The 16,012-nt window shown below is 36.3% G+C and overlaps 1 protein-coding gene across 1 annotated transcript in view; it reads right to left on the reverse strand.

The window, feature by feature from the left end:
* Positions 1-3,763: 3,763 nt before the first annotated feature.
* The window catches only part of TMPRSS11D (transmembrane serine protease 11D), a 47,941-nt gene continuing 35,692 nt past the window's right edge, over positions 3,764-16,012 (reverse strand). The window contains exons 6-10 of the mRNA XM_060298697.1: positions 14,411-14,449; positions 11,577-11,754; positions 8,964-9,223; positions 7,706-7,848; positions 3,764-3,925 (exon numbers count right to left, since the gene is read on the reverse strand). Coding sequence (XP_060154680.1) covers positions 3,764-3,925; positions 7,706-7,848; positions 8,964-9,223; positions 11,577-11,754; positions 14,411-14,449 — 782 coding nt within the window. The remainder of the gene's footprint in view (positions 3,926-7,705; positions 7,849-8,963; positions 9,224-11,576; positions 11,755-14,410; positions 14,450-16,012) is intronic.

Genomic DNA, 16,012 nt, shown 5'->3' on the forward strand with positions numbered 1-16,012 from the left:
GACCCCATAGGGTCCTTCTCAGTGTCAATCCCCCGTTTTCTTTGATACTTCTCAATCTTGAGGGGGAATAGGTATGGGGCAAAAAAGGGAACAAGTTTTGGATAGAGAGGTTAATCATAAACTCAGCAGAGGAACTCAGCTTTAGGGGGACTGTTTCATATTCCTGAGACAGCCAAGTGAGGAGATGGGAGAACAAAATCTCAAATCGGCCTCCCCAAAGGGAGGAGGGAGAGGCTTGGGATATTTATGGGATAAAGAAGCAGGGTGGTCTGAGGTGTGGGAAGCATGGGGAAAGATGATTGGAAATAAGAAAAAGGTGAGGTAATCATGGTGCTGCACAAGTGTAACTAAGCTACAGGCTTCTTCACAGAACTCATGGTCAGAAAATGGTGGGGTTGGCATGTTCTGAGGGTGCGAGAACACCTAGCCCTCTGACATTAAAAAGTCACCAAGTGGTCATTCAGGCATGCGCAGTTGGAGGGTCAGTGGTCCCAACCAGTCTTAATTGGCTGGAGCTTGAACTGGACACAACTTGGGCAAACATCTTATTGTTTAAGGTTACATGCCACTTGGAGGGCATGCACGTTTTTGTAGTAACAATTAAAGGGAGCTTGATTAGTGAAGGCAGGTTACAGGTTTAATGGATCTAACTGATGATTAACCTTGGTTTCACCAGTTTAATCTTTAGAAAATAGAAAATTGATCATATAATTTCCCTTCAGAATTTTGCCTCCACATTTAGAATAAAATCAAAACTTCTTTAGATGGCCCCCACGGTTATTTCTTCAACCTCTTCAAACACTAGTCTCTCTTATATTAGTTTTGCTCTAGCCGCATTGACTTCTTACTGTTCCTCAAACCCGCAAACTTGTAGTCACCTCAGGACTTTTACACTTGCTTCTTCCTCTGCCTTTCTTGTTCTTTCCTTGAAGTTGACTTGGCTAGCCTACAATAGTGCCTGGCAAATTGTCAGTGCTCAAAAGCTATTGATAAACAAATGAATGGGTAAAAAAATGAATGGTTAGATGGATGAATTTTGCAGGGAGAAAACCTTTATTAATACTATATCAACAGATTTTTATTGCATAAGTAATTTCAGTCTAAGTTGTATGATTGGAGGTAGGAAAATGCCTGAGCTCTGTCTGCTTTTTGAATTAATTTCTCATTTCATTCAGTTCTCTTTTTCTCCAGAATGGTTTTCTGCTTAATTTGAATTTTGATCAGTTTGATTTCTTTGCTCTTGATGATTTGTTTCATGGTTGTGAACCAGATTAAACAAACAGATATCCTAATATGCTGAAATTCTTCTTTTTCTCAGATGTTATGCTCCCTCAAAACTATTTGCTTATCATGGGTAGAATCTTAGTCTGGAAATCACCATGGAAATAATCTGCTTTTAAGCCTGACCCATTGCAGAAATCTTCTAAAACATTTCTTCAGGTTATTATCCAGCTACTGCTTAATTATCTCTCATGATAAGAAAACTGTTCCTTCAAAAGACAGCTGATTCTTACAGAAATGAATCACTAGAAATGTAGGGAAGTGGGGATGATCTGTTTTCCCCAAAGGAGATTAATTAAACTGATCAGAAGCAGAATGGACTGGATTTTGAGATTTGGATTATGTGGACATAAAAAATTGTATTTTGGCTCTGTTTGAAAATTAATGTTTAGCAAATAGGAAAATAGGAATTGAATTGTATAAATTAGAGCTTGTGACATATTTAAATAAATAACCTTAGGAGTTCTTAGCTCCCTTCTCTCTAACCACACAGTAATTAGTATTGTTCATGGCAAATTGATGGTCTGGAAGACTCACTTTTGATATTATTATAAGATATTTTCCCTGAGTCTTCTAGAACTACCCCCTTTTTTTGTTATCCTATAATAAATATCCTACTCTTTATCATTGCCTCCGTTATATTATATTTCTGTCATACAATATATTGAGTGTCTTAAAGGCAGGGACTACGTCTTGTTTATCTTAGTTTTATTAGTGTATAGTAGAGAGTAGTATAGTAGAGAGCCTGAAATATATAGGGCTCAATAAATTTGCCAAATGAATGATCTACACTCTGTAATTAAGACTTCCCAGGAGTGAAACAGTCAATTGCTTGCTCTAAACTTTCTTGAATAATTCCCTTTTTATTAGCTCTGTTGACTATTTTAAACTCAGGAGTATTTAGTTTCAACATCAAATATTCACTTTGTTTGCCATTTAAAAAAATTGGTTCATCTGTGTGTTTTCTCTATGATGAAAAGGATTCTCCCTCGTATTAATAACTCTTCCTGGCACTGAATTAAGGTTCTACAATGTTTCTTCCAGAGTTTCCAGAATGATTTTTTTAAGAACTGAAAAGATTTATGAATCACCATGCCTTCCATAAATATTCAAAATTGCTTTCATGGAGTTACTTAGCTATCAAGAAGACAGATCTCATCAGAACATTAAAAAAAATCTCTTAAAACAGGTGTTCTTCTGGTGTTCAAATATCTTTTCATAAAACTATGAATATTTACTATTTTATTTTCAATAAATAATTGAATTTGCTCTATTTTCTGCTAAATAAGTACGTTCCTTTATATAGCTTTCAATGTGTAGAAATAAACTAGTATGTTTATGATTATGTGAAGGCACATGCACACACATACAAACACACCAACACACCCATACACAAACACACTCCCCTGAGGCTTACTGTGAATGGCCAGTTTAATATTGTCCTCACAGGGTGCAACCAGGGAGTTTCAAGCTGGACGCTTGCTTTAGTTACAGAGCTTGATTATAAGGCAGCAGAAAGTGCCAAGCCTTCAGAATCTAGTTGGCCGTTCTATTGTTTGAGAACCAGTTAAATAAATTGTTTTGGATTGTCCTTCGTAAGTCATAACTTCCGTAAATATTTAGGCAGAGAAATGATTTTAAAATAGTTTATTTGAAGTAAGGTATACCAATGATTTATTTGTACATTTCACAGAGTTGGTTAAATTTTCAACTTCTGTAAAGTAAGTGATTTCAGTGTAGGTCTCTTCACAATTTTACATGAGGAAATACAAGACATTTTCATCACAATGCATGTAGTTGTTCTGATACCCAGGTGTCATAAGTTAGCTTTTAGAATGAGGAAGTTCTGACACATAGATGATCATGCATAAGCAAACTTTAACTCTGCTAGAATCCCGTAAAAATTCAGTAACAATCATAATTCAGACTGTATAAATTGCTGTGCCATTAAATGTTAAATTTTATTTGTGTTCTTTTGGTGTGTGTGTGCATGTGTGTGTGTGTGTGTGTGTGTGTGTGTGTTTAAGGGAGGGAGGGCAGGAGAGAGGGAGAAAGAGAAAGAGAAAGAAGGAGAGAGAGAAAAGTTTCTTCATTAAGATAATTTTATTGAAATTAAGCTATTTAACTTTTTGGGTTTTTTTTGCAAACCAACTCTTCCCAGTTTCCTTTAGTTTCCACTCTCAGGGTATCTGTTTCTCTCACTACTAGCATTTATGTTATCACAAGTATAGTATAATTGTTACCTCTATAACTAGTTTACAGTGTTCCCCCGGCACATTACTATGCAACATTCATATAATTTTCTTGAGAAAATATAAAACCCATAGTAACAGCTAAAAGTTAAATAGTATTTAATCTTTAGTATTTATGTAACAGAATGTTAAAATAGAGCACTTTGTTTCTTTTTGCAGCTGAAAAGTTTTAGAATTTTAGACAGGCACAACTGCATTCAGACTCTGCAACAGAGATGTTATTTATTGCACTAGATCCCAGCTTGTTCGTGTATCCATTCACGGTAGGCTGTCACTAGAGTATACACCCCTGGCTTATCTGGCAGAGCACACTGATACCCCCAGCTTACTATCCCCACGAGGAACCAGAGCTGCCGTGCGTCTTCTTGTACTAGTGGGCCACCAGAGTCCCCCTGAAGGAAACAGAAAGATTGATTATTTAAGTGTGAAAACAATGCCAAAGTATTGAGTTTACTTCTATGGCAGTAGAAGTCACATCCAGTATAACAGTAAAGTTAGTCTGACATTTCCTGTTGAAATACTAAATACCAAGTCACGCAAAAATTAACAAAATCTTCCAAGTACACGTGTTGCTCCTTCAGCAACTGTGAGAAGATGAGAAGCATATTTTCCAGACTCCACCAGTGTGCTACTCATTCCAGGCTCACCTCCTTCAGGGTGCCATCCCTCACCTGCACCTTTCCTCCCCACGGTCACCGCTTCCAGCTTTGGGCTAGATTAGTTTTTCACTGCCTGCATTCCCACATCCTGTGGGTACTTTCACTGCTGCTTCATTATTTTGTACGTGCACATTTGTGTGCCTGTTTGAACTTACTCCCACTGGATTAGCTCCCCTAGTTGTAGCAGCTGCACATTTCTGCAACTCTCATTGCATTTATGATACTTGTTCAGTGTCTGTTTTTCAGGCTTTACTGTAAGGTCCATAAGGGAAGGGGGCATACATATTCTGGACACTGCTATATGCTAAGCCTCTAGCCCAAAGGAAATGCTAAGAAAATGTCTGTTGAATGAATAAGTTTTTAGAAATCTCACTTATCTTCCTATTCATAGCACAATGCATGGTGTTTGATATACAGTGTATCAAAAAGTATTCTTTTGGTGAATAATAGAAATTTATATGGCAATGAGTAAAACACTCCGTATGAAATATTTACCAGCAAATTATAATAATAAGCCAACCAACTAAATATCTGTGCATGTAATAATCTATTTGGGGAGAAAAATTAGGATATCTTACATGCTGTATAATGGGTTAAGTCTGTGGGTTCTGGAGTTAGCATAGGTTTGAATCCTCTACTTACTAGCTATATGATTTTCAGTAAGCTACTTAATAGCCCTTTGTACCTCAGCTTCCTCATCTGTAAATAATATTTTAATGTGTTTAAATGAGTTTAACATGCGTAGCAATCTGAGTATAGCCTGGTAAATAGTACTAATAAAACTCAGCTGTTATTACCAAGTATGCTTCTAGAATAGTTTGCTGTTCATTTGACTGCTCTTAATAGTAGCTAGTTCTTCCATGCCTACTTAATTACTGGTTTAGATGGGGAGAAGGGTTAGTGTCTGAATTACCAGCTTCATAGCAAGCACTGCATGGAGGTGATTGGCATCTGCCTCCTTTAGATGTTGCACATGTGCTCCAGTTTACCAGTTCTCAGCACTCTCCCATCATTGTGTTTTTCTTCTACTTCTTCTATAGTAAGAGATTTCTTTGCATAATGTCTTACCAAGAGTGGGCAAGCAAATATTAAACTAAGTGGGACATGTAATTTTTCCTATATCTGGGCAGCTTCACTGCCTGATTGGGCAGATATCTGAGCCTGTGGTCTCTCTTCTAGACCATAGACTTGCTGAGTTCAGGTGATACTGTGTAAGCACAGAGTCTGGCACATAAAAAGTAAATAATGCAATTAAAAAAAATAAATGAACGAAAACAAACAGGATCTCATAAGCTCTTACGTAAAGTGCTATTCTTTTGAGGCATAAACTCTATGTATTATATATAGTATTTCAGCTGAAAATCAGTGAGACCCAGAGTGGAACACACAGGAAAGTTTCTTGGTGAGTTATGGCCTGAACTGAGCTTGGAGGAAGAGCAGAATCTGTATATGCAGAAGGTAAAGTGTATCATGAGTAAAGCATGAATAAACACCCTTTTATATCTCATGTATATCCTTAAGTCAGTTCTAATTAATGCTCTTAGTAGATCTGAAATTATCGTGTAAAGGTTTGTTGCTTACTTGATTGGTGAATTCTTTGTAAAACTACTATGAAAGTTGAGAATTTGTTGTTACAGGGCTAGCAATAGAAAAGAAGAAAATGGGAAGGGGAACAAGAAGCATTCCCTACCATCAAGACATCTCCACTTAAAGTGAATAAAAACCAGTGGGTAATTAACAGTGTCTTGAAAATTGATAAACAATTCCCCTCCACCCCCACACAGCTTGTAGTCAAGAAAAATGTTTCATTTTGGGGAAATGGATTGGGGTCTTTGCCAAAACTATGTAAGAACTACTACTTATCCTCTTTTTCAAGAATGTAAGCACGAAATATAAAAGTCAGCAATGTTTAAGGAAAGAATAAACCTCATTTTTCTGCTTATGATTCAGTCAGGAAAGCAGTAGCAGATTCATCAAGAAAACAGATTGGGGCTTCCCTGGTGGCACAGTGGTTGAGAGTCCGCCTGCCAATGCAGGGGACACGGGTTCGTGCCCTGGTCTGGGAAGATCCCACATGCCACGGAGCGGCTGGGCCCGTGAGCCATGGCTGCTGAGCCTGCGCATCCGGAGCCTGTGCTCCGCAACAGGAGAGGCCACAACAGTGAGAGGCCCGCGTACCAAAAAAAAAAAAAAAACAGATTGATTTTTCTTAATTCCAAAAATGTAATTTTGGATACTAAGTAGTTGTTGCTGTTACTGTATGGGGTTGGGTTTTAGACATAGGAATAAAATCTATTAAAAAATATAACCACATCAGTTGTTTAGATAGTTTAATTAAAAATTTAGGATTAAAATCTTATTCTAAGAGAAAAACAAATACTGTATGCTAATGCATATATATGGAATCTAAAAAAAAAAAAAAGTACTGGTGAACCTAGTTGCAGGGCAGGAATAAAGAGGCAAAGAGAATGGACTTGATGACATGGGGTGGGAGGGCGAAGCTGGGCCGAAGTGAGAGTAACATCGACATATGTACACTACCAGATGTAAAATAGTTGGCTGGTAGGAAGCAGTAGCATAGCACAGGGAGACCGGCTCTGTGCTTTGCGATGACCTAGAAGGGTGGGATAGGTAAGATGGGAGGGAGGCTCAAGAGGGAAGGGATATGGGGACACGTGTATGCATATGGCTGATTCTCTCTCTTTGTTATGCAACAGAAACTAACACAGTATTGTGAAGCAATTATGCTACAGTAAAGATCTATTAAAAATAAATAAATAAATAGCAACATACCTTCCAAAAAAAAATCTTATTACATTGGAGTAAGAATTCATATTTATTGTTAGTGTTTTTATATTTGGTTGAAAATTACAAAGTAGATCTAAATAGTTTTTTTTTTTCCTTCATTAGTGCTATTTAACAATTATGGGAGCTATGGTGACTCAGGTAACTAAGCTCTTTGTATAAATTTTTTATCTTCAAGGTGCTGATATTCAGGTGTTATTTATATTTTTAAAATCAATTATCTACAACTCTTAGATGAGTGATTTATTTAAGTCTTCATAGTAGAAGGTTGAGGTGAAAGTTATTGATGTCAGTGATCATGGTCTAGGTTGACAACAGCAGAAATAGTTGAGATAGCTGAGCTTTCTTGCTTAGTGCGTGCCTGACATATTTAATCTCCATCTAATCTTTAGTGGTACCTAAAAAGTTAGATACTATTCTTATCCCGATTTTATAGATGAAAGGATTGGTAATAGAGGTTAAGGAATTCAAACCCGGGCCTGTCTCGTTCTTGAGCTTGATAGTTAACCACTTCGCAACTTGGCTTCTCAGAATCAGTGTTTCATGATAGATCAACTTCATATAAGAATCTGTAAAATCTAGACCATACATTTTTAGAGGATCAGGGCTGTATATTATAATGATACCTCTCTGTCTATCACAATAAGACATGCTAGTAAGTGCTTATAAACTTGGCTGATGACGTGGATAACATTGTCTTGAACTTACCTGGCATGCATCTACTCCACCTCGAGATAGTCCAGCACATAGCATTCCAGGCAGGATGGCTCCATTATAACTAGATGGTTTATTACATACATTATTACTTATTATATTGACCCGTGCTTGTTGTAGATCTGGAACTTGGCTGCCTGTTAAGTATAAAAGCAGAATGAAAATGGACTTCAGGGTAGATAACTTAATGATTCTATGGTGAATATAGGAAGGAATAATTGTACTCCAAACATTATCTCTTATTCAGCAAAGAAGGCTATTGAAAATGTACTAGTAGTTTTTTCTCAGCAAAGATTTCCATAGTAGAGATGGATTACCCCTTTACATAGATTGGTTTTTTTCTTTTTTTGCTTTAGGTTTGTGATACAGTGCCCCTTAGACCTTAAGAGGGGGAAAAAAATCTGCTTACTTAAAATTGACTAGTAGATTTTGAAATATCCACTGACTAACTTAGAATTAGAAAATTAAATATTAACTAACCTTTAATATAGTAACAAAAGAGAAACAAATCTTGTTTCACGACTAAAGAATGAATTTATTTTATATTGATATTCCTTCAATATGGCACTGCCGTTTTTGTGATTGGCACAGATTTTATTTACTACACCAGATTACTTTGGGCCATGAAAACACAATGAAATATTTTCTAGGACAATTCAGCCTTTGTTTTGTGTCTTGGAGACATGATCTACAAAATAGTTAGAAACCCATGGATATTGTTAATGCTATCCTTCCACTCCCTAGCTGATACTCATTTTCCCCTTGGCTATATTTGCTCTTTCATGTCACCCTTATTTCTTTTTCTCATTTTATTTGCTTCATAAATAAGTGTGAACAATACTTATGTACACACAGAGTTTCTTGTTCTGAAGGCAGGATTTCTTTCACTTCAGAATACCTTAAAACCCGTAGAGAATACCTATCTAAATCCTCTTATAAATTTTTAAAATTTTCTTTATAGGGGAGCCATTCAAGTCTGTAGAGTCTCTGGGTCATGGAAGAACTCATGTTTCTGTATCACTTGCTTTTACATTTTCATATTACTGTGTGTGAGAATTCTGTATAGTTTCTAGGAACATTGCTTTGATTTGCTGAAGGAACTCTAGTTAGATCTTAGGATGACCAGACTGTAGCATGGTTCTGTCCATAGAACCTACCCTTCAGGTGTTCCTTAATTTAAAAAAAATGCGTACTAGCAAGTACCAGGAGATATTGCTGTTGTTTTTGTTTTATTTTTTCCTGAGATACTCACCGCTGTATCTTTGAGAGCCCCATCCTGTTACATAAGCAGGGGAACCAGGTAGAATATTCTGGCTAGCATCTGGGAGGCACACTGTACGGATATTTCTGGTAAAGGTGACTTCTCTATCAAGTTGTAGAAGTGCAATATCATTTTCATGAGTTTCAGGGTTATAATTGTTATGGATTAAAATATTCCTTATTCTTCTTTTCTCTTTAGGAAGTATTGTGGAAATACCAAAGGTGACAGTCCATTGAAGAGTATCAGAGCGGCTAAAAATATGAAAACATGTTATTTGAATAGAGAACTTGTGAGAATTTCAAATATTTGGTTTTTGTGTTTGTCCCCTCCACCCCCAATCTAGGAAGTATTCGACCAACATTTCTTTGTGATCTATTTCTTTAATTCTTTACTGGTACAATGAGTGATCATTTGTCTAAAGAAACAGAAATATTTTAGAAAACATATCTTGGGGTGATGAATGTCCTGGTGTTCCATTATTCCAATAAGGATATACTGACACTTTGATGAACACTAGTATAACACAAAACTTTTCTTTGATTTCTCCCTTTTCTACATCCTTCCATTCAAGCAACTAAGAAGTCTGAAATAATGTTCACTTTAGTTTTAACTCTTTCCTTCCAACTGTTATTTTTTTCCTTTCCTTTAGCCAGAAGTTCCATTTAAATAGTAGTGATGATAAGGGGCTCCTTGTCTTACTAATTGACGAATGATTTTTCTGTACTAAGTGTGATGCTTCTTGAAGATTTTGGGGTGTGTGTGTGTGTATGTATTCATACAGAGAGAGAGAGAGAGAGAGAGAGAGAGAAAGAGAGAGAGAGAGCACTAATATAAAAAAAATATAAGGCATTATCTTGCTGACCTAGGAATAGGGACTTTTTAGCCAAACTCCCAAAATACAAACCATACAGTTAAGAATGGATGAATTTCATGAGATCAAAATTAAGTGTATCATGTATAGAGAACAAACTAATGGTTACTAGAGGGAGAGAGAGGGGGTAGGGGCAAGATAGGTCTAGGGGATTAAGAGGTACAAACTATTATATATAAAATAAATAAGCTACAAGGATATGGTACAATGCAGGGAATATAGCCAACATTTTATAATAAATGGAGTATAACCTTTAAAAATTGTGAATTACTATACTGTACACCTATAGTATATAATATTGTGTATCAACTATACTTCAATAAAAAGTATGTAGAATAAAAAATAAAGTTAAAAGACATAAAAAAACTGAAAACAAAATTAACTGTACCATAGACATATTTATCAGATGAATGAGAAAAGACTTGCAATGTTTAATATCTAAAATTTTTGTAGAATATACAGAAGTCTGTAAACCAGCAATAAATGGAGGGAGAAACCATTATACAATGAGCAAAAAATATTAATAGGCATTTCATGGGAGAAGCCCAAACAGCCAGTAGACATATGAAAAGATACTCAAACTCACTAATAAGCAGAGAAATGGAAATTATAACAATAATGGGCATCTAATGTATATTCATAAGAATGACAAAAAATTGAAAAAGAATAGTATTGTGTTGGTGAGAAAGAAGTTTGAACTCTTTTGCATTACATGTGAAGATGTAAAATTCTGGAAAGCATTGTAGTGTATTTAGCACACTGTATATATACTTCTGGGTATGTATGTCAGAGAAATTCTTGAAGGTTTATAGAGAGGCACATATGAAGGCATGAGAGAAAGTGTATATGTGCTGTTCTTTGTGGCAGTGGGAAGTTGGAGCAACCTAGCTGGATGAAGGGATATGGTGGATGCAGTGGTGGACCAGATTAAAATTCCCAGGATTGAGCAAAAACAGTAAGGAAATATGAGACTTATACACAATGCCACTTATATAAATTAAAGACACACACGCCCCCCCAAAGGTTTTGCAGGTAACTGCATATTTAAAGACATGTCAAATATTTGTGTGAGGCCTATGGGGGCAGGGAAGGTAGTAGTAGTGGAATACAGGTATGACAGGAGAAAAATAAAAAGGAGAGAAAGGTCTTGTACAAACTGATGAAAATAAGGATCTATGAATTGGAAGGTTGATTAATGCAACATGCTTTTAAGGTTGAATAAAAGCAAAATGTAACCAAATAATTTGAGGGTTTTGTGGAGTTTAGATAGTGGAGTTATACGGAAAATAGAAATTATATATCCAGGAGATACTTTCATGAGGTACAGTAGCTTGCAAAGGAGTAAATGCTAGTTAAAAATTCTAAAGAAAAAATATTTGACAACAAGAAAATACATGAGTTTTTATATTAAACTTCTTTTGCCTCAGGGTCTTTATAGTGAAGATTGTAAAAGATACTCTTCTTTCTTCCCTGTCAGCCTCCCTCCCTCCATCCCTTCCTTTCCTTTCTTTCAGCAAATGAATAAGAGCATGGTTTTGGAACCAGTTGAATTTAGATTTGAATCTTGGCTGTGTCGCATATTGGCAGTGTTATTCAGGGCAAGTTATTTAATATCGCTAATGATCAGTTTTTTTATGCATAAAGTGTGATTGATTGATACCCTCTAACACAGATGTAACTATTAATTGAGACAACTAAGGTATGCCAAGATGGGTAGTTAACTGTGGTCTTACCTTTTGAAGCAGTGAGCTGCTGTCAGGATCCACTCTTTACTGATGAAGACACCTCCGCAGTGGTGAAGATTATCCCACTGTAAACTGACTTGCCATGGCCAGTCTCCTTCCTTAGCTTTAGTGCCTCCTATGATTCTCTCAGCAGACAATGATATTAGGTCTGGACGGACCCCACATTCTAATGGGAAAAGGGAATTAATGTGCTGAGAAGATCATGATTCTTACACTTGGCAGATGCTTTAAGAATTTCACCATCATTTATGACTTTTATGTCTCTTATGTATTCTTTCCCACGACATGCTAGGCTTTCCAAAAGCATGATCAATATGTTATATTTTTAGAGTACTTATGTGACTGTTGCCTATAGACTGCATTTTAGAGAACATTGCTGAACTTAATTGGCATGGAGGTTTCAAATTCTGGAGCAGCTTCAGAGTTCTCTGGAATTCCTCATGAGTGGGGGTTAAGATAGGTCAGTGCTGGAGGCACCAGTTCAGGCCACAGGTTCCCTGGGAAATTTCCATCTTCTCAGTAGCCTTGCTACTCAAAGTGTGGTCTGTGGATCTGCAGCTCGGGCCTCCCCTAGGAACTTGTTAGAAATGTTGGCTCTGTGTAGAAACAACCTAAGTGTCTGTCAGTAGATGAGTGGATCAAGAAATAGTGGTATATATGTGCACATAAGCATGCACACAAGCATGCACACACACACAGGAATGTTATTCAGCCTTAAAAAAGAAGGAAATCCTGTCACTTGCAGCAACATGGATGTAACTGTAGGGTATTGTGCTAAGGGAATTTTCCAGACAAAGACAAATACTGCATGGTATGACCTATATGTGCAAATTAAAGTTGAACTCCTAGAAACAGTAGAAAGTGGTGGCCAGCGGGTCGGAGGAATAGGGAGAGTTTGGTAAAAGGGTATAAACTTTCAGCTGTAAGATGAGTAAGGTCTGAGAATCTAATGTATAACATAGTGACTATAGTTGACAACAGTGTATTGTATAATTGAAATTTGCTGAGAGTAGCAAATTTGCTGAGTTCTCGCTAAAAAAATAAAAAAGGAGGGAGGTGATAAATACGTGAGGTGATGAATGTGTTAATTAGCTGGATGAGGGGAATCTTTTCATAATGTATACATGTATCAAATCATGACATTGTACACTTTAAATATCTTGTAATTTTATTTGTCAGTTGTCCCACGGTAAAGATGAACAGCGATGACAGAAAAAAAAATGTTGACTCTCAGACTCACATCAGGGAACAAATCAAAAGCTGCATTTTTTTCCTCCAACTTTATTAAGGAATAATTGACAAATATTGATACAATGTATATATATTTAAAGTATACAGTGCGATGATTTGATATACATATACATATACATTGTAGAATGATTGCCAAGTTCAAGATATTTAACACATCTAACACCTCACATAGTTCTCTTTTTTTTGTGTGTGTGTAAGTGTGACGGGAATACTTATGATCTACTCTCAGCAACTTTCAAGTGTACAATACCATATTACTAACTAGTCACCAAGCTGGGCATTATGTTCTCAGAACTTACTAGAAGCTGTATTTTAACAAGTGATTCATGTGCACAATGAAGTTGGAGGGAAACTGCTCTCATCATGAAGACTCTATAGTGGTAATTCAGTTCATTGTGGACAGTTCAGTCCACATCTGCAACTGACTCTATCTTACCAACTGTGCTCTGGAAAAAGAGTTACTTTAGGTCCACAGAATATTCTTGAGGGTAACTGAAGGTTTCTAAGTATCTAGATGAGGTTTATTTAAATATTTTAAGAGAGCCCATGACTCTCTAATGGTCAAAGCTGAAACGGGCTGGAGTGGGCTGGATCACTCAACTCCTCTTAACTCCCACTCCCATGGTTTATTTTCTCTTGTTTAGTCTATTACTGAGAAATTAGAGGTAAATCACCACCAACAGTTTCTATTGCTGGACCAGCTCTGAAGTAGTGACATTGCTTCAATAGGACACCATCCAAAGGTATTTTTTCTAACAGATCTCCCAGATAGAGGAGGACTAGACTTCCAGTAAGAATATACATGGAATATAGGTTCCTTTGCTACATTCTCCAACCAAATTCTCTAGTAAATTATATAAGCACATTTTAATGAAAAAGAAGCATGAATTAAATATATAGTGAAGTTGAAAAACACCCACAGAGGAAGAAGCATTAACTTATAACATCACTTAAGTATGTGAGATAGGCCAGCTATCAAGATATATTGAACTAATTTCTAACTACCTTTTATTAGCCAGAGAAGTAAACTGCTGTTTTCTAAGGGCTATATTTCTGCTATCCTAGCCTGAGAGTATACCTAAGGACATTGGAAAGCAGTGACTTTTCTAATATGTTATAGACATAAAACTCATATTGTTTTTTGTAATTTTTTTTATTATAGTTTATGATTAACTTAAATCCACAACAAAGCAAGCTATTCTGGTGGTTAGGAGAAGGCATATAAATGATGCAACTAAACATAATTTGCAAGTCTACTGAAATGCTGCCATGGAACCAGGGCAGGAAAAACTTCCCAAAGCTGCCAAGAAAACCTTAATGAGACCAAACTTGATACAGAGTGGTGGAATGGCATTGCTACTTCTTCCTTCTAAAAGGAGGGGAAAACTTAAACATTACTTCATAGGCCAACAGAATCAGCAATATCTTATCTCAACAACAACCCACATGAGTGAACTAAGAATAAAGATACCATCTCAATAGACACTGCCTTGGCAAAGACTACAAATCACTTGAACATTTACTCTTTTTATTTTGGTAAACCACATTTACAAAGTAATTTAAAAGCTTACCTTTAGTTAAAATATCTTCTGTATCCTTGTGAGTTATTTCTGGTGTTAAAAAAGAGAGAGAGAGTAAGATCAATACAAAAAGGACTATATACCATTTGACCTTAATTTCTTAACGTGTAGTCCTCAGACAACCATAATCAGAATCATTTAGAGGACTGCTATAATAGACTCCTTGACTCCATCAGAACCGGTGAAAGAATCTGAGTCATGGGCTTCAGAAAACTGTTTATAATATTCCCTCAATTTATTGTTTGCACATTAAAGTTTGTGCTTTAATTTCTCATCAAATGCTTAAAAGATAGTTAAAAGTTATTTAAAAGATATTTCTGCTCTCAAGTCACTCAGTTTACTTGGGAAGACAGCAACATAGTCATGGAGATACAATGTAGTAAATGCTATAAGGGAAGTTAATTTTTCATTTTTTTCTAATATATATTTATGTACATATAACTATATCTGTGTTACTTTACTGATACTATTTGTAGTACTGCAGGTATAACAAAATATAGGGGGTCTGCCATCACATAATTTATAGGTAGAAATTGATCAAGAAATCATTCAAATAAATTTAAGTGTGAAGTAGAGAGGATAAAGGAGAGAGTTACTAGTGATTCTGGTTCACAGATGTTATCATGATGAAAATAACATTTGAGTTGTATTTTGAATACCTAAAAGGAGTTTTTCAGGCAGGCAAAAGGTGAAAAGGCATTCCAGATGAGAGATATAGTGGGCACAAATGCATGGAGGTGTAAGATGTTTGTGGAGCAATAAAGTCAGTAGAGCTAATACAGGTGTTGCATGTAGGGAAGTGGTGGGAGAGCACAGAAAGGAAAATATGTTGGTGCCAGATGGTGACAGTTTGTATATTCCAGTTTAATGTCTACTTATAGAACAGTTTTCTCTGCATGTGCTACAGCCATCTCAAACTCAATGTCACCAAATTTTACTCCAAATTTACTACGTATATTTCCTCCTTTAGTAAATGACACCACTTCCACCAATAGCTAGAAATCTGAAATGGTCTCTAACTCCTCCTTTCTCATCATTTCCTACATCTTATTGCTTTCCAGGTTTTGTACCTTCTACCCTCTAACGATCCTTTGCATTAGCACCATCTTCCCCCTCCCTTTGGCTACTACTTTAGTTCATACTTTCATCATTTGACACCTATTCCCTGCCTCCACTTTTTCCCTTTTTAATGCATCCACCTCTACTTTACCAGACTGACATTTCTAAAAATGTAGATCATATCAGAGTATATTCTTCTCTGCTTGAAATCTTTTAATGAGAAATCAGCTTCTTATTTCCTATGAGATAAATCTAAACCTCTCAGACAGGTGTTCATGTTCTCTAAAGTCAACTTAAACAAACTTTTTTGCTGCCAGAAGTTTCACAGGGCTTGGGTATCACACCTGCTTTGTAAGTGTTAGAGGAGGCAAAACATCCTTTTGGAGAAAGGAAATAAAAAGAGCTGACCATTCCTTTTCATTCTTTGAGCAAGAAAGACTTTATTTCAATACTGGCTCCCCTACATGCTGCCTGTATGCCCTGGGCAATTATCTATCTTTTCTGAGTGGGGACAATAGAAGGATCTATAACATG

The sequence above is a fragment of the Globicephala melas genome, chromosome 5 (assembly GCF_963455315.2).
Source record: "Globicephala melas chromosome 5, mGloMel1.2, whole genome shotgun sequence".
Classification (NCBI taxonomy): Eukaryota; Metazoa; Chordata; class Mammalia; order Artiodactyla; family Delphinidae; genus Globicephala; species Globicephala melas.